Source organism: Alosa pseudoharengus, unplaced genomic scaffold, assembly GCF_046254945.1.
Source record: "Alosa pseudoharengus isolate Yale_2024_CS ecotype anadromous, Long Island Sound unplaced genomic scaffold, YU_APseudo_1.1 YU_APseudo_1.1_scf_1, whole genome shotgun sequence".
Taxonomy (NCBI): Eukaryota; Metazoa; Chordata; class Actinopteri; order Clupeiformes; family Clupeidae; genus Alosa; species Alosa pseudoharengus.
The window spans coordinates 49620535-49638275 of record NW_027468564.1 but is presented as its reverse complement, the minus strand read 5'-3'; the positions used below and the strand labels follow the sequence as shown (position 1 = coordinate 49638275).

General features: G+C 46.8%; 2 protein-coding genes across 5 annotated transcripts in view; one reads left to right on the top strand and one right to left on the bottom strand.

Moving 5' to 3' along the window:
* The window catches only part of trmt1 (tRNA methyltransferase 1), a 9756-nt gene extending 6742 nt beyond the window's left edge, over nt 1-3014 (bottom strand). The window contains exons 1-7 of one of the 2 annotated variants that reach the window (XM_076291370.1): nt 2855-3014; nt 2068-2423; nt 1685-1919; nt 1277-1464; nt 690-805; nt 329-441; nt 1-80 (exon numbers count right to left, since the gene is read on the bottom strand). The exon at nt 1-80 is cut by the window's left edge and continues 69 nt beyond it. In XM_076291370.1, coding sequence (XP_076147485.1) covers nt 1-80; nt 329-441; nt 690-805; nt 1277-1464; nt 1685-1919; nt 2068-2387 — 1052 coding nt within the window. In that variant the 5' untranslated portion in view covers nt 2388-2423; nt 2855-3014. The remainder of the gene's footprint in view (nt 81-328; nt 442-689; nt 806-1276; nt 1465-1684; nt 1920-2067; nt 2424-2854) is intronic. The other variant, XM_076291373.1, reaches the window with a different exon arrangement.
* Nucleotides 3015-3919: 905 nt separating this feature from the next.
* On the top strand, nt 3920-17539 carry nacc1b (nucleus accumbens associated 1, BEN and BTB (POZ) domain containing b). Of its 3 annotated transcripts, none has more exons than XM_076291348.1 (5): nt 3920-4247; nt 8090-9342; nt 11358-11640; nt 13643-13740; nt 17209-17539. In XM_076291348.1, exons 2-5 carry the CDS (start codon nt 8109-8111, stop codon nt 17511-17513), a joined length of 1920 nt encoding a protein of 639 aa, XP_076147463.1. In that variant the 5' UTR covers nt 3920-4247; nt 8090-8108; the 3' UTR covers nt 17514-17539. The 3 variants fall into 3 exon arrangements, with proteins under 3 accessions (XP_076147463.1, XP_076147452.1, XP_076147459.1); XM_076291337.1 differs by having other exon boundaries at nt 11355-11640; XM_076291344.1 differs by lacking the exon at nt 3920-4247 and adding an exon at nt 4944-5426 and having other exon boundaries at nt 11355-11640.
* The last annotated feature ends 202 nt before the right edge of the window (nt 17540-17741 follow it).

Below are 17741 nucleotides of genomic sequence, written 5' to 3'. Positions count from 1 at the left end.
CTGACGCTGAGGAGCGGCTCGATGTAGCGCTGGTACACGTTCGCCCGTTGGTCAAGGCTGTGCAGGATGATACGCAATGCCTAAGGGAGGACGAGTCACACACACATCCATCCATCAATCAAACCAAATCAATGAATCCACCCAATAATACCAAATCTACTGTCCCTTGAGGTTACTACTAGATCACACAAGGAGAAGAGTTATGGAATTAACAAAATAACTATACATTTGGATGACACATGGTTTTAAACCCAATAAAATAATAAAATGGGGGAAAATTGTCGGCAGTGTAATACAGTCATGACACACACATTCTGTTCTTCCTCACCATCTCATGACAGAACCTGGACTTGATGGACACGGAGGTATATTTGCTGTAACATGTCTCTCCACTGTTGCCGGCCATGACGGCCATGTCTGTGCAGGTGATGCAGAGCAGGCCTATGTCCAGGGCAACAAGGAGGGGGGGGGGGGTTAGACCAGATTAGGAGAGCAGACAACTATTACAGTAATCTATTGTAATCTATTGAGTCCTTTACTACTGTCTGTTACTCTGGGAAAAGGTTGCTCAAATTTGAACTTAACAGCCAATCAAATAACACAGCTCCCTCCTTTGCTCCTAATGCAACATGCCAATTGGCTGGAATAGCAGCATCAATGCTTGGGGAGTTGGATGGGAGAGGACTTACCTCCTTCACTGACCGCCTGCACTGCAGCATCCAGGAAGGGGGAGGGACTCCCATAAGGGTCCAGGTCAATGACGTCAAAGCGCTGCTTCTTACCCCTGGCTTCATACATCACCATGCTGATATGAGAGATTTAGTCACTCAGACAGAGCCATATAGACCCTTTCATGGAATTTTCATTATCAGCATCATAGTTGGCCCCACAAGACTTCCTTTTTAACATTCCATATGTTATCTTAATGCAGAGGAAGTAGAGTGGGGCCCAAATAGAATGTTCAAGCATTGTTTTTGTTTACCTTGTTGAAAGGGTCCATAGGAAACAGCAATATCAGGGCTCAGGGGAGAAGTGTGTGTGTGTGTGTGTGTGTGTGTGTGTGTGTGGAGGGGGGGGGTTGAGACTGGAAAGGGAGCGGAGGAGGTACGAGTGTGAGTGTGCTCACTTGAGATACGAGAGCACAAGAAAGAAGCAAAAGGTATAAATAGTGTGCACAAACAGACAGAAAAGAAAGAAAGAGTGAAAGAAAGAAGAATGAAAGAAAGTTGATGTTTGCATCATCTGTGTGGAAGCGTGTGCATTTCTGATTTCTGACCTGGCGTCCCTCTGGCTGGCCTGCACCAGGTGAGCCACACCGTTGTGCTCTGCGTTGCGGGCGATGAGTGCCGCTGCTTTGGCGGAGAAGTCGTTGGCCGTGATGCTCTGGAGGCCCGGAACCTCCAGCGCAAAGCGCACTGACCGCAGACCCGACGCCGCCAAGCCCTCCAGCACACGCAAGCCTTGCTGTGGAAGAGGAGCAAGCAGGCACACACACACACGCAAAACAAAATAATTAATGTAACAGGCAGAACCAAGATTAGCAAAGATGTTGAGTTAAACATGTGACTGCAAGAGTGATAAGCTTATGCCAACACACGAGCCAGAAGAAAAATGAAAGACTTTAATAGCGGACATTAAGACTGAGTCATGTGGAATTCTGGAAGGTGGTGTGTGTTGAGTTTACCTCACAGCGCTGGCCAACAGAGGCTGTGATGACACTCTCCTCCTCTGTCTTGTCCCCGCACTTCTCCTTCTCCGTCTCATCATCCTTCTGCTGCTGCTCTGTCGACTCCTGGTTCTCTGAGGACTGTTGGTCTTCAGACAGGCACACCACCACGCGGTCCTTCTCGCCTGGTACTACAATCCGCACCCCCTTCTGGGCCAGCTGCTCCCGGGCGTACTCAGTGATTACCGCACATCTGCAGGCAAAGGGGAGGGAGAGATGGGAAATGTAGTCCAGGCAACAGGAACAGAACCGAGTCAGGAACTTAAGCATTCAGTATGAGTAATTCAGAAGTCAGAAGTAGGATTCTTGCAATGGTGTTCAAGGTGTTTGAGGTCACTCACGTCAAGTCTCGGTTAAACTCCTGAACAGGGTTGTAGAAAACTTCATTGGCACTAGGAAACAAAATAGCTGCCTTGCCCTCCCTCACCACTGTTTCCCCTGGTAACAGACCGGCTTCTAAGGTGCCAGTTTGATTGTCATTGGCTGGAGAGGTGGTCGTTACACTATCCACGGGTGCCCCTGTCCCATCTGAGGTGTTGATGTTCAGAGATGTTTTTAAAACTTCCATAGTCCTCAGTCCCCTGAAAGAGACTTTTCTCAAGTCCTGAAGGGAAACCCTCACCGCGGTTAAGCACAGCAGCTGGGCGACTTTTGGCAGCATGCAAGGCACCCCCAGCTCTTGTCCTGCGCAGAAAACCTGGTTTGGAAAAGTGTGACACACCTTGGTTCACTCGTAGACCCATTCATGCATTAGTTTACGCGACCTTTAGTGTGGGCATCTTTTTACGACAGGCATACAACAAAGAAGCTTTAGCTCCAGCTGACCGAAAGCTGTCTCAGGTACCCTTGGTTGATAAACAACAAGTCGTCATTTCTCTAAATGAATGCATATTGTGTGTTGTTGTGATACGTCTGAGAGTTAACGTATAGTAATATGCTAACATACAACATACTGGTTAAACTCTTTAAGCTGAGAAATGTCTTAGCATTGTGAATATCTTGTGAGCAACTGAGTTTACATTAGATCATGTTAGCACGCTACCCCAGGCTAGCTAGCCTGCTTCACATAGGTCAATGCATTAAAATACTGGCAACTGGCTAGGCTAAAGTGTGAAGCAAAAGACTTACCGCTAATCAAAGATGTTGTTCCAGTTATCTTTACACATACACATGCAAATGACGCAAGGAATTTTTGAGCGGTAGGCCTACTGTTTAATCCCCGCAATGTCCCACCTGTGTGTTATTACGGTAAGTAAGTGTAGCGTTTAGCTCCACATGGATGTGTAGGTGGACATGAACTACGGCAAGTGAGCCGCACAGCAAAACGCGAAACTCATAATGACGTGACACCCACGCTCGGCGCAGTGCCGATAGATGGAAAGCAATGTGGTGTAATGTAAGGACATGTACGTAGGACAAGGAGTCATTCACCCTATACAGAGTGGAATCTTCTAAGAGAATTTGCCAATGCCAAATGCCATTTAATGGAGGTTACCCGCATTTGGAAATATGCCATTTATAATAGTAGCCTACATTAAATTAATATTGTAGGGCTAGAACGCAATTTATTTTTTAATATGCATTTAATATGAATATAGATGCATTTAATATGAATATAGAAACATGTTGCTCGATGGCTTAAACAGCTTAATTTAATAATTAGTCAGTTGCGTAATGATCATGACGTTCAATTAGGGGCGTCAGTAGTGTGCCCAGAGCCATAGAAAAAGAAAAGAGTGTGCCTAATTGTGCTTAATTAAGTAAGAGTAAAAAATAGCCCATTAATTAATTTACAATTTTGCCTGGATGTCTTTCAAGCCAGAAAACACCATTCTCTAAAAACTAGACCCAATTTTCTTCAGAAGATAACGTGAAGTGCTGATGATAAAGCCTTAATCGACGCCATAAAATCTGGAGGGGGCGCTCGTAAATTAAAAACGCCATCGCAGTTATAACACAATGGGGTCGGATGATCTGCAATCAAAAGTGGAGGGTAAATCGCAAGAATGGGGGACACTTACAATGCAGTGACAGCTAAAAAGAAGTAGGAACTCTCGTTGTTCCTCGACGCAGACTGCACTTGGCATTCTGTGCGCGTACCACTCAGACCCCTAGAGGCTCACCTGCTGAAGTCTAGACGCACTGAAATAGACCACTTTTTACAGCATCAGGCTGCCTGCTGTCGCTAGCATACGGGAGGGGAGAACGGGTATCTTCCGCTGTCGCTGTGAACACACGGACCCATCTACCGCTGGGCAAGAAGGGATTCCACCGCACCGAGACCCACATTCCGGCGTGCCTACGATAAGAGGTGCTCCAGACAGGAGATCGTTGAACCCGCGTCTGTCTGCGCGATCGGTGGCTCTGCGCTCAGCGCCCCTGGGAAAGTGTTTGCTCTCGATAATTCTGCGCTCTGCGTCTCGCCTGTGTTCACAATGAATGGCTGCCTGTAGCGAGAGCGAGGGAGAGAAGGCTTCTGACTCCTCCATTGAAACACTTTCCAACAGATTAACGTGAGGGGGTGAGTTTGCCCGGGTTCACATCGGTTTATCGGGGTCACAGAGGACAGAGAGAGGCTTCGAATGGGCTGAAGCGGCGAGCAGCCGCGCAACGGCTCATTATTTGGGTCGAATAGGGATCGGTTCGGAGTGATTTTTTGGGGGGTGCGGGTGGTGGGGGAGGAGAGGGGGGGTATTGTTTTGGGAAGGTGTGCGATAGATGGGGGATGGGCTCGTAGGAGCAGCTCCAACAAAACTTTAACCACTTCACTGACTTCACAGCCGTAGCCTCAGGCTGCCTCTGGGATGAATCTTCCACTCTCGTTGACTTCTTCTAGAAGTTTTCTCTCCCCCTGTGATGTTAACGCTACTGCAGTACGACTATGTGGCGTTGATGAAATTCGGATACCGTGACTTGTCTGATAGGGAATAATGCATGATATGCATTAGCATGTTGCTGTCAAGCGGTACAGTTGGTGTCTTGCGTCTCATAACCCCCCTTCCTCCCGCGGTGCTGGTTTGGTTTAGTCTGGCTCGCCCCCAGAGTTGCTGCATTTGTCCCGGGATGACCTGTTGATGTCGGGAAAAGATGGAGTATAAGGATGACCCCCTCCCCTTATTTATTTATATATACATATAACGAAAATAAATTAAATGGCTACAGGAAATCCAAATTTAAACAAAACCGCCCCCAAAAAACAGCAGCCCAAAACGTAGGAAATGGGTTAAGTTACGTTATTAATTCGATGGGATTTCCGATCTTGGGAGTGAGTGGAGAATGCCTAACAGTTAGGCTACTGTTGTTGGGCGAACCCAAAATTTTTGGAGTACAGTCAGAATATCGCGTCTGTAGGCCGTAGGATGTAACTCAAGCCGACATCGCATTGCACTGGCATAGAGGGGGCGAGAACGGCGGATGTGGATGCCTTAATAATTTATTTGTTCGCCTATTTTTGAGACAGACTGCTTGTGGGTGTCGTTTATGTGCGATAGGAGCCGCATCTGCAGAGGAAATCGGGGGATACTGTATCGTTTTTGTCTGCCGTCGCCCCCCGGCCCGTGCCAATTGAGAGCTCCGATCCTACGGGCAGAGATACTGGCACACGACGGGGCACGGATAGTCCGCTGCCCACACCGACTTGCAGCTACCAAGCCCTTCTTTCACACGAACGGGTCGAGACCTCCTGAAACTACACTTTCATGTGAGGGATCATTTTGTTCGATAACAGTTTTATTGTTAACCCGAAATAATGAATCACGCCTCGGGGAAAAGGGACAATGCTACAATGGGGATGCGAAAGTGGTTTAGAGCGTAGGCTAAAATGCATTCGTGGTGTTCGACTTCATGCGATCACCATTAGGCCTATTAGACATTGCTACATAAGATATATAATTTCTTGATAATATATTTTTAAATTTAATTTATTTTACGCGCTACCTGTCCGATAGCAAGTGGCTACATTTTAGATCAATCATGTGACAGAAAGTCGCTCAGTGTTATAAAATATATTTTTTCACATCGTTTAACTTTAAACTGAACGCATGGTCGTGGTTTGTGACTTTTTGATCGACAACATTCGATTTCGGCATGGCTATGGATGAGCTGGGTTACATAGCCTAAAACGTCCCTCTGAGAAACTGTTCGACTGCCTACAAATGTCGCTAAGAGGCTTCGCAGTGAATGATCTCCATAGGAGATGTGACATTGAACCCTTAGTTTCCGGTTTGCGGCGCCGAGGTCAGTGGAGGAAACTGTTGTCTGAACTTGGCTGACCCCGAGGTCGCCTTAGTTGAAAGGTTACATGGCTTCTGGGTTGCCAGTCTCATCTTGCGCGCGCGACTGGGCTGCGCTCTGACCGTGGGCTATTTTTGGCTGAAAACTTCTGTATTTATAAACGTGAAGTTTTGGGGAACTCAGATTTTGTTGATTATAATGTATTTTGTCCATCTTAAGAGCTTGCTTTGTTCTGGTTGTAAAAGTAAAAGCCATGCATATTTTATTTTGTGATGCATCAGTATCCAGAACAAAAATGAAATGGTGATCTGCATCTTGATTAGATACCATGGAGTGGGACATACTTCAGGGTGGAGCAAGGCTGATGGATCCTGTGGCTAGTTTTTCAGGTTAAATTAAAGAGGCCCTAAGCCATGGAAGCAGTGCTTTCTACTTAGTGAAACTTGGCCATCCAAGGATTCTTCTTAAGTTGTCCAGTCTACTGTGTGCACATGCAAAAATACTTACTAGGAATAGAACATCCTCTCATAAAATGTACCCTAAAATGGTGGAATGAGGTATTGATATTTTGTTGATTGCCACTGAGGTGACAATATAATACTATCACAATATTTTGGCTACAATACAATATTACAGTTCTTTACATTTAATAATACAAGTAGCCTATTGTGATTCGATTCTGTGATACATTGTGATTGATGTATCCCAGATATTATGGTTGTGTGTGTTAGGAGTCGCTGCAGTCAGGTTGGTTTGGTATTAAGTTATTCTAGACCCTGACTTCTTTTCCAATTTCCTCTGCGCCGCAGAACCTGCACCATACAGTGGAGTTATTAGAGTAGACGAAGGCTACTGAACTAGATATAGTCATAATTTGCACGGCTGTATCATAATATTGTGCTGAGCTGACTGTAAGGTATCGATTTGATTTGAAAAACTATTTGAAAGGTTATCTTGCTGTCACAAATTTAAGGAGAAAAAGACCCCATTTGTGAGAGAGTAACAGCTATTGTAAGTAAAAATAATTTTCAAGATCATCTGTGGGCTGTCTTTAATCTGATCAAATTACCATGCAGTCTTTTCTCAGCATATGGAAATCTACATTTGACACTATAAGTAAACTGGCAAAGGTCTTTTAACATCTTCCAACCATTGCTAAAAAAAAAAAACAATTCCACATGCTTTAGAGGTCTTGGGAACACTGTGCATGTTTCAATTTAAAACACATTTCATGGTGTTCTTCACAGCCTGTTGTGCATCTGCATGTTAGCCTATTTGATGGTATACTGACTTATTTGATTAGTCTGTTACATTTTTCTGCCACCCACATTCACTCAGTTGAATGGGCTGGCAATGGCTTAAGATGACATTCACTCGCACAGCAGCAAGAGCTTACATTTTCGACCTGTGCCAAGGTAAAGGGCTCATCTAATGTAGTATTTATACAGGAGATAAATCTTCAGTGAGCTGCCAGAGAGTATCACTGTACTGTATCTGTGTGTGTTCCCACTTCTAGCACAGGCTTTTGTAGTCTTCAGTTAGGCTACCTTTATTTGTAAAATCTAGCTTCTCAAGAACACTCACTTTTGACTTCATGAACACCATTTCAGTTGGCTAATACTGGCTATTTGACTTCTCAGAAACTAATATGAAAACCCATGCTCTGTCTCCCAAGTGTGTTGGTGTTGGAGCATATGGAGAAGGCAAATACACAATGTGGGCTTTCTCACAGGCCAGGAATGGAATGAAGGAGCCTCGTTTTAGAGTGAGGTGCTTGCCCCAGGAGGATTTTATCTTTGTTTCTGCACTGTCCTCTTTAGCCAGACATACAGGACACACCACTTATGGTCGATCCCAAAGCCTGCACAAGGCAGGGCTTAAAAGGGGAATTTAAAGTGCTTGGGAAATGCAGGAGTTAGAGGTGGGCCCTTGAGGAAAGACTGGCAGGCACATCCTTCAGTTTCATAGGGATGGCCTTCAGTGAATCATCGGCAAACTATGAACTCTCATCACATAGTACACTGAAACAATGTTCTGTAAAGCACTTTTGAGACACTGTTCATTGCAATATAAATCAATGAACTTTTAACCTGAAATTGTAATACAACCTCTCTTGCCCCCCATTCCCAGACCCTGTAGTTTGTGGGCTATGGCTCAGACGCTGCAGATGGCCATCCCCAACTTCGGCAACAACGTCCTCGAGTGTCTGAACGAGCAGCGTCTGCAGGGGCTCTACTGTGACGTGTCGGTGGTGGTCAAGGGCCACGCCTTCAAGGCGCACCGGGCCGTGCTGGCCGCCAGCAGCTCCTACTTCCGCGACCTGTTCAACGCCAGCGGGGCGGACAGTGGCGGCGGCGGCACCAAAGGCGGCGGTGGCGTGGTGGTGGAGCTGCCGCCCGCGGTCCAGCCGCAGAGCTTCCAGCAGATCCTGTCCTTCTGCTACACGGGCCGCCTGAGCATGAACGTGGGCGACCAGTTCCTGCTCATGTACACGGCGGGCTTCCTGCAGATCCAGCAGATCATGGAGAAGGGCACCGAGTTCTTCCTGAAGGTCAGCTCGCCCAGCTGCGACTCGCAGGGCCTGCACGCCGAGGAGACCCCGCCGTCCGAGCCGCAGAGCCCCGTCACTGGGGCGGGAGCCACGGCGCGGCCAGCCTCGTGCCTCACGCCGTTACCGCTGGTGAGCCGGGTGAAGACGGAGCAGCCTCAACCTCAACCTCAACCTCAACCTCAACCTCAGACCCAGCAACAGCAGCCTCAACATCATCATCATCATCATCATCAACATCAACAACAACAACAAGCACCTCCACCACAACAACAGCAGCAGCAGCAGCAGGAGCCCAATGCCTACTCAGTGGTCTGCACCCCGGTGGCCAAGCGGCTTTGGGAGGGGAGCAGCCGGGACGGCGGCGGGGGTTCGGGCGGAGGAGGGGCCGCGGGGATGAGGAAGGCCGCCCGCTTCTCCCAGGAGTCGGCGTCGTCCAGGGGCGGCAGTGGCGGGGGACTGGGAACCGGAGGAGCCTCCGGCCAGAGCGTAGTGGGCATCCTCGGCCTCGGAGGTGGTGCTGCCGCCGCTGCCATCACCACCAACAACAACAGCAGCAACAACAACAGCGGCTCCAACAGCAACAACAACAACAACAACAACAGCAGCAGCAGCGGTCACCCGTCGGAGGGCACCAGCCCGGGCGCGCTCAGCATCTACACCAGCGACTCGCCCATCTCCTACCACGACGAGGAAGAGGAGGAGGAGATGACGGACGACGCCGAGGAGCAGTACCGGCAGATCTGCAACATGTACACCATGTACAGCATGCTGAACGTGGGCGCCGCCGGGGAAGAGCTCAGGGGATGGATGGAGGGGTGGAGAGAGAGAGAGGGTGAGTGAGCGACACGGAGGAGGAGGAGGAGGAGAAGATGTGTGTGGGTGGGTTGGGGATGGGGGTAATTTGATGGTGAGGGCGCGGGGCAGTTGGGGGCAGCTGGTTTGAGGTGAGGAGAAAAGGAGTGGGGTAGAAGTGGGAGTAGTGATATGAGAGGTGCGGGGGGGGGGGGGGAGAGGAAAAAAAGATGGAGGAGTGGAGTGAGCTGTAGTAGTCATTGAGATGGAGAGGATGAGTGTGGGTGAAGGAGAAACAAGAGCAGAGAGAGAGAGAGAGAGAGGAAGAAAGCAGGAAGGTGCCTGGTGAGTGATTGATATGACTGTGTAGCATGGGGAATTATAAGTAAGCCCTCCTGGGGTCTTTTGTGTTTTCATACAAAGTGAAAGGAAGCTATTGAGATAAGATAGATTGAGGGAGTAAACATAGATAGTGACTGGCTGGACTGACAAGTCTCTCCAGCGCCTGCTGCGATCAGTGGACGAGCCTCATATGGCCTTGTACGGGCTGCGAGATTGGGGGAAATTTCGGGCAGATATTGCAATATGAGTCGGGCTACTTTTGATTGGTGAGCATGCCTAGTGCGCATGAGAAGCACAGTAGCTCTGTGAGGTGAGTTTCACCGTCTGTCACACAAGGAGGATGACATGAATATAAAAAATCATTGATTAACCATTGGGGACAGAGTTGCGATCAGCACGATTAATCGCAGCCTTTGCGACTAGCTCACTGCATCAGTTCAAATGACAATTTTGATTAGAAATCGATTCATTGTTCAGCCTTACAGTCAGGTTGTTCCCTGCAGTCAGGTTGGTGTGGTATTAAGTAATTCTAGACCCTGACTTCTTTTCCAATTTCCACTGCGCCACAGACCCTGCACCATACAGTGGAGTTATTAGAGTAGACGAAGGCCCTCATTAAATTGAACTAGATATAGTCATAATTTGCACGGCTGTATCATAATATTGTGCTAATATTGGACACTGCATCAGTTCAAATGACAATTATGATTAGAAATCGATTCATTGTTCAGCCTTACTTCCGTACCTGAGTCAAAAAGATCGTAAAATCGTCAAGGATTCAGGGTGTTAGGACGAGACGAGACAGAGACACAGACACACCACAGCCGACAAAAAGACATCTGGAGAGATGGAAGGAGGAGAAAAGGAGAAGAAAGTGTATGCTGGAGGGGGTCAGAGGGAAGAATGGTGTTTACTGCCTCTCAACACTTAATTGACTGATTAAAGCCGAGCCGAGCGGTGTGGGGGGGTGGCACTGAGTCGGTTGTGCTAATTGAAAGCTTGTAATGCAAACCAGCGTACCCGCACAAAGCCTCCGGGTACACGAGAGAGAGAGAGAGAGAGAGAGAGAGAGAGAGAGAGAGAGAGGGGAGAGAGATAGAGAGAGAGGGGTGGGGGGGGGGGGGATATCCAACTGGGTGGGGAATTGATGGGATTCTGGAGGTGACCCCAATAGTCCTTTAATAAGCTTGAACACTAGACCTGTCTGTGTTCTTTGCATGGCTATGTGAGTCTGTGGAGATAAGGTAAAGGTAGCTGCACAAAAGGGTTCCCCAAAAAGCAGAATGTGTCAGACAAAGGTCCTTCAGCAGTAAGATGCTTCTGAGCTGAAAGAAAACAATTCAGCCTCTGAAGCACCTTGCTTGTAGCCAAAACAATTCTTAAAACATAACTGGTCTGGACACTCTCAGTTCACTTTCGATTTCCAAGAGGGCATAACTAGCAGTAAAACTAGACCTTTCAATACAATTGTTTACTCAGTTTCTTTGTCTAAAATGCAGCTATGTCCTAGACTTTGATATATTTGTCTACATGGATAAATGGAACAGACAGACAGATAGATAATATATTCCTGATACCTTGTAGCAGCCGATAATCTAATCATACCTTCTTTGTGTGTCTTATGTTTTAATCTTGTCCCCTTGTCTGACTGTCTGTCTTTCTGTGTGTGTGTCTGTGTGTGTGTGTGTCTGTGTCTGTGCTTGGCCCCAGTAGCAAACGAGCGCGTGGACGCCCTGCCTGAGCACCTGACCCCGGACACGCGGGGTCGTGTGCGTGTGCGGCAGGAGCTGGCGTCGCTGCCCGCCGAGCTCATCGCCCAGATTGGCAACCGCTGCCACCCCAAGCTGTACGAGGAGGGCGACCCGGCGGAGAAGTTGGAGCTGGTGTCGGGCACTAGCGTGTTCATCTCCCGCGCCCAGCTCATGAACTGCCACGTCAGCGCAGGCACGCGCCACAAAGTGCTGCTGCGCCGCCTGCTCGCCTCCTTCTTTGACAGGTAGTGTGTGTGTGTGTGTGTGTGTGTGCGCGTGTGTGTAGATGGTATGTGTTAAGGTATACATGTGTATATTTGGGGATAAAAAATGTAATGTAATGTTAACTGTACACATGTAAAGGGGTACATATTGGGTTTCCTTCCTCGGCGTGTGCGTGTATGTTTGGGGATAAAAGTATCTGTATATGAATAAATATTTATTATCAGATCCCATAATATTAGATCCCATATTAGATCCCATAACATTAGATCCCTTATTAGATCCCATAACATTAGATCTCTTATTAGATCCCATAATATTAGATCCCTTATTAGATCCCTTATTAGATCCCATAATATTAGATTCCTTATTAGATCCCATAATATTAGATCCCTTATTAGATCCCATAATATTAGATCCCTTCTTTAGCAGGGGAATGTTTGTCGATGAGTGAGCAGAAAAGTGTCTGTATAAGCATTGAGTGAGTGTGCGTGTGGGCGGGTAGAGGCAACAGGCAGGTTGCTGGTTCGAGACCAGTCAAAGTGTCCTTGAGTTAGACACTAAACCCACATGACACTGTCATGAACGTGTCATAAACATTATAAATAAGTCATAAACGTTTATGACCTAACGCTTCTGTCACTTGCTTCTGTCAAATGTAATTTGGTTTTTGTCATGACAAGTTAGGGTTAGTGTCATTTGGTTTTTGTTATGACAATTTGGGGTCAGGGTTAGTGTTAGAGTTATGACACTGTCATGTCACTCTTATGTAGATACCTTCAAGTAAGGTGTTCCCAACGTTTGTAATGAGAGCATGCCGGACTGAGTGTGTGCAGTCTTGTCTTAAGATGGACAGACACTGGCCTTGAATTGCTCAGAGCTGATTCAGTCTTGATTCAACCTGATTCACCCTCCCCAGTATTTGGTATTGACTGTCTTGAATACATTGTAAAACATTTACAACTAAGTGAACAAATGAATCATCATTGCAGGGATAAATGGGTTGAGAGAAGTTTGTACTGGCAAAAGGTAGGGCTGCACAATTATCGCAATCGTAATCACAATATGAACCAACGCAATTACCCAATGACAAAAGCTACAAATAATCGTGCAATTAACGTGCACGTTAATTTTGTCACATTTCTGACTTTTATATTGATTTTATCCTCACTGATTACGGCACTTCTGGTTGGTGGGTGTGTGTAGAGCATGAGGGGCACAGAAATTCTTATTGATGAGCTTCACAGTCAGTCGGGGTTGATGTGCTTCTTGTGCACTGGGCGTGTTCACCAATCAGCGGTGGCACAAATTAAAGAGACATTTGGCATATTGAACTAAATCAATTAAAAAATCAAATCGCATTTGGAATCGCAATGTCTGTCAGAATAATTGCGGTTACTCTTTACTTGACAGTATCGACATGAGTGACATGACACTGTCATGAATGTGTCAAACAAGTCATAAACGTTTATGACATAATGCTTCTGTTATTAAGCGACATTCGGTTTTTGTCATAACAAGTTAGGTTTAGGGTAAGGGTTAGAGTTAGAGGTTAGGATTAGGGTTAGGGGTAGAGTTAATGTGTCATGACAGTGTCATATGTTCATGACAGTGTCATGTCACTCTTATGTTGATACTGTCAAGTAAAGTGTTACCAAAATTGCAATTAAAGATTTTCCTCATCGTGCATTCCTAGAAGGTAAGAACAGATACCCAAGAAGATGTGAGTCTGGAGGATAAGCGCAGATTTGATTGGATACAAAGGAAGGCTTCTTAGCCTTTGATGTTGATCTTTTTTAAATCTGCTTTCTACATAGAAAATCAAAAAGACAAAAATACTTTACAAAAAAAAACATTATAATTAACTTATGAAAATGTTTACTACTTGTTATTCTAAGGTTGATAGTCAGCCTAAATCACAGTGTCTCTCATTCTCTCTTGGTGTGTGTGGTGTGTGTGGTGTGTGTGGTGTGTGTGGTGTGTGTGTGTGTGTGTGTGTGTGTGTGTCCATTTCTTCTCCCACAGGAGCACCCTGGCCAACAGCTGTGGGACTGGCATCCGCTCCTCCACCAACGACCCCAGCCGCAAGCCTCTGGACAGTCGAGTGCTTCATGCAGTCAAGTGTGAGTATCTGCCCCTCTCAGGTCACGTCCCAGTCGCACGGCAGCCACCGCTAGGCTAAGCCCGCGCTCCACCGCCTCCACCCGACACTGCCACTGTGGATGGCGCTGCCACGCCAAGGTCACAAGTTTAAGTTCCGCTCGCCGGATCATAAACGGCCACATTGTATGCTTTCTTTGTGTGTGTTTTTTATCGCGCCATGTAAAGTGGCTTTGAATTAAAAGAGGTTGACTAAACAGTTCTTAGGGAGTGATGAAGGGCTCCCTCGTGGGGTATTGACACCTCGGCCCGTGCTTAATGTGGACACGGAGCCCGTTTGGAATTTGAATGGGCTGTTTGGCACGGAGTGGCCATTTCTCATCTCGCCTTATGCTGTCTGCAGAATATTGTGCCCCGTTGCCGCTAAATTATGGATTTGCTGTACCGTACTAACTAAGCCTTGGTCGTGGAATTAATCGTGCCCTGCAGAGCTGCGTGGGCTCCAATTTATTCCGCTCCTCTCCGGTGCAAACGTCTTGGGGTACATTATTAGCCTGTTTTTGTCATCTTATTACAGTTCGATGTCAATGCTGGCAGCAGCAGTCCATCTCCCCTTAAGAGACATTAGCAGGGAGGCAGTAGGAGCACATTAATTTTGTGACTTTTAGTATTTTACTTAATATTTGCTGCAAACATACTTGGCCAAAGGAACTAATATGTAGTAACGAGTCATAATTTCTATTTACATAGACATTCAACCAGTTCATTCAACAGGCAGATTTGGCCTTACACCATATTTTTTATTCTTGGCAAAGAACCATTATCAGTTAAAGCTCTATGGTGTAAGATGATGTGTACCAATACATAATACAGTTTCATGATGCTTTATCTACAATCTAGTATGATTGTGCAAGCTTTAAGACGGTCACACACGGCTGGCGATGCGACAGTTGAATGCGACAGTGGAATTCTGTTAATCGCTTTATTACACACACTACTGGCAACGCGATCACCCATCGATTCAGTGGAGATACACTGACCAGGCAGCTGTTTTCTATTATGACGTATCAAAATCCCCCTGAAAAACAGAAAGGGCCCGATTACAGCGATGCGACGGAGACGGTCGCTCCGTCGTTCCACTTGCCATGTGCGTTGTCCTATTCACTTCAATAGATTCTATTCAGTTTTCACGTTCGCCTGCCATAAATTGTTGTTGCGTCACCGGCCATGTATGTAGGCCTTTAACCGCCTGCAGTGTGGTAAAGCTTACTGCAAACCTTGGCAGACAATCCTACTTTTTTTACTGTGTATATATTATCTGAAAACCGCCATTAGTTTTACATATATGGCAAACATTTTCCATATGTATTTTACAAAACTTCCTTAACCCCTTCAGACTCCCCTTATATTCCACGGTTGTGAAAAATATATTAATGAAGTGAAGTGGCGGTCATATAGGTCAGATTCTTTTTTTTTTTTCTTTCGCATGTCCAAATTTACGTCAAGGATTCCCGGGACACTGAAAGACCGGGGTAGACGAAACTTGGTGGGCATGTAACCCCATATGGATAGCATGGAACCCTGTTTTTTGTTTTGATCTGTAGCCCCCCCGCTGGACTGCACCCCCCGAAAGGAGGGTAGGGCAGACACAGTTTTCTGTGAATATCTCGAGAACCGTAAGGTTTAGGAGGACCATTTTTTTTTTTTGTATGTTGATCTCATGTCAACCCATTCTATAACCACTCATTTCATGTATAGCGCCACCTAGTATCTGTGACCTAACATATTCAAAACTGCACGAAATTGGAAGTGTAGGATCATTATGACACCCTCTGAATGCACGCCAAGTTTCGTGGAATTCCGTTCATGGGGGGCCACACAATAAATTAATTTGTTACTATACACCAACTGGCCTGTAGGTGGCCGGAGACAGTTTTCTGTGAATATCTCGAGAACCGTAGGGCCTAGGAGGTCCACCTTTTTTTGTATGTTGGTCTTAAGGGGGCATGTCAACCCATCCCATTACCACTTATTTCATGTATAGCGCCACCTAGTTAAAAATTAAAAAGCAAAAAATTAGGTGTTTTCATCACAATATCTCTGGCTGACATGGTCAAAACTGCACGAAATTGAAAGTGTAGGATCATTATGACACCCTCCGAATGCATGCCAAGTTTTGTGAACTTTCGTTCATAGGGGGGCCTTACAATAAAATAATTTAAGTGTACATTTAGTGACCGTACACAAAGTCCTTTTAGGCAAGTCCCTCCACTCGGCGGCCATATACCAACGTTTTATGGGCACTCATCGGGCACAGTCGAACTGCGCGTGCGCTAGGCTTCACGACACCAATCTTGCTCCAGCGGCGAGATCACAACACATGATTGGCACGATGTCTTCACAACACACCATATGATTGGCTCAATGTATTCACATGTCGACGTTTTGCCGAGGAAGGGGTGGGATATGTGTAGACAACGGCCATATTGGCGTGACAAACTAGCCCCATGCATTTCTATGGAGTATTTTTTGAGTGCTGTGTCTCCACATTAGAAAGTCTCTGCCGTACACCACTAACACCGCTGTACTGGACCCCCCGAAAGGAGGGTAGGGCAGACACAGTTTTCTGTAAATATCTTGAGAACCGTAGGGCCTAGGATGACCAATTTTTTCTGTATGTTTGCCTCCAGGGGTCATGTTAACCCATTCCATGTGCACACATGTGCATAAACAGATACACACGCACACACATACATTCACAGTAATCATACGTATGACACATACTCACACAGTAGACATATGTACGCATACATGCACATGCACAAACACACATACGCAGGCAAGCACGCACACACACACACACACACACACACACACACACACACACACACACACACACACCCACACACCCACACACATAAACACGCACACATGCACACAATTCAAGAATTTCTCAGAATTATGAACAGGCAAGATGGGGGTGGGGTTGTATAAAATTAATTTTACATGTGAAATCTATGAACTAATCATGTTTTGGTACTTGTTGTCTAGCAGATACCAGTGAGAATTGAGTGTGGATAATGCAATTTAGTGAGACAGTTAGAATCATATAGGCCTTTCAGCGTGATTTATTTTTGTGAAAAAAATGTGCTGGACTGGGCGGCGGTCATATTTTGTACCGCTCTGCGGTACAGTTCAAAATACTGTCAACATCATGCTCAGGATCTCAGAATTAGACTAATGTTTGTCTTTCCTCTTCCTTCTAACCTTTCCTCTACTTTTCCTGTTCTTCTTCATCCTCCCTGCTCTCTCCTCCCTCCCCCATCCCCTCCTCTTCTCCATCCCTCCCTCTCTTCTCCGCTCTCTCCTCCCTCTATCCCTCCTCTCCTTCATCCCTCCTCTCCTCCATCCCTCCTCTCCTCCTCCCCACTCTCTCCTCCATCCCTCTCTCCCTCCATCCCTCTCTGTCCTCCACGCCTCACTTGTTGCAGTCTACTGCCAGAACTTTGCGCCCACCTTCAAGGAGAGCGAGATGAATGCCATCGCGGCGGACATGTGCACCAACGCGCGCCGCGTGGTGCGCAAGAGCTGGATCCCCAAGCTGAAGCTGCTGATGGCGGACAGCGAGGCCTACGCCAGCTTCCTGCCCGAGGGCCTCAAGCTGGAGGCCGACGCCCTGGCCGCCGAGCACGGCCTGGAAGCGGCCGCCGCCGCCGCGCTGGAGGGAGCCGAGCCGGGACCGTCCTCGGCCGACGCACTGCAAGGCGAGGCGGGGGACGCGGGCACGCTGTTCTGAGGGAGGGAGGGAGGGATGGAGGGATGAAGGGAGGGGTGTTGGAAAGAGAATGGGGGGAGGAGAGAGGAAGTTGGTGGTTCTATAGTGGCGTGCCTCCTGTTTTAGCTTTTTTCTCTTTTTTTTGGTTTTTATTTGGTTTGTTGTCTCCGTTTTTGTGTTTGCTCTATATTTTTTTGTTCTCTTGCACATTTTACAGTTTTTTTTTTTTTTTCCTTCCCTCCTTTTCTC

Excerpts from the sequence above, each read along its gene's own strand:
- nacc1b (XM_076291337.1), top strand. The coding sequence starts at position 8,109 with ATGGCTCAGACGCTGCAGATGGCCATCCCCAACTTCGGCAACAACGTC. Across the intron at positions 9,343-11,354 it reads GGGGTGGAGAGAGAGAGAGG|TAGCAAACGAGCGCGTGGAC; the intron begins GTGAGTGAGCGA and ends GCTTGGCCCCAG. Across the intron at positions 11,641-13,642 it reads CTCGCCTCCTTCTTTGACAG|GAGCACCCTGGCCAACAGCT; the intron begins GTAGTGTGTGTG and ends CTTCTCCCACAG.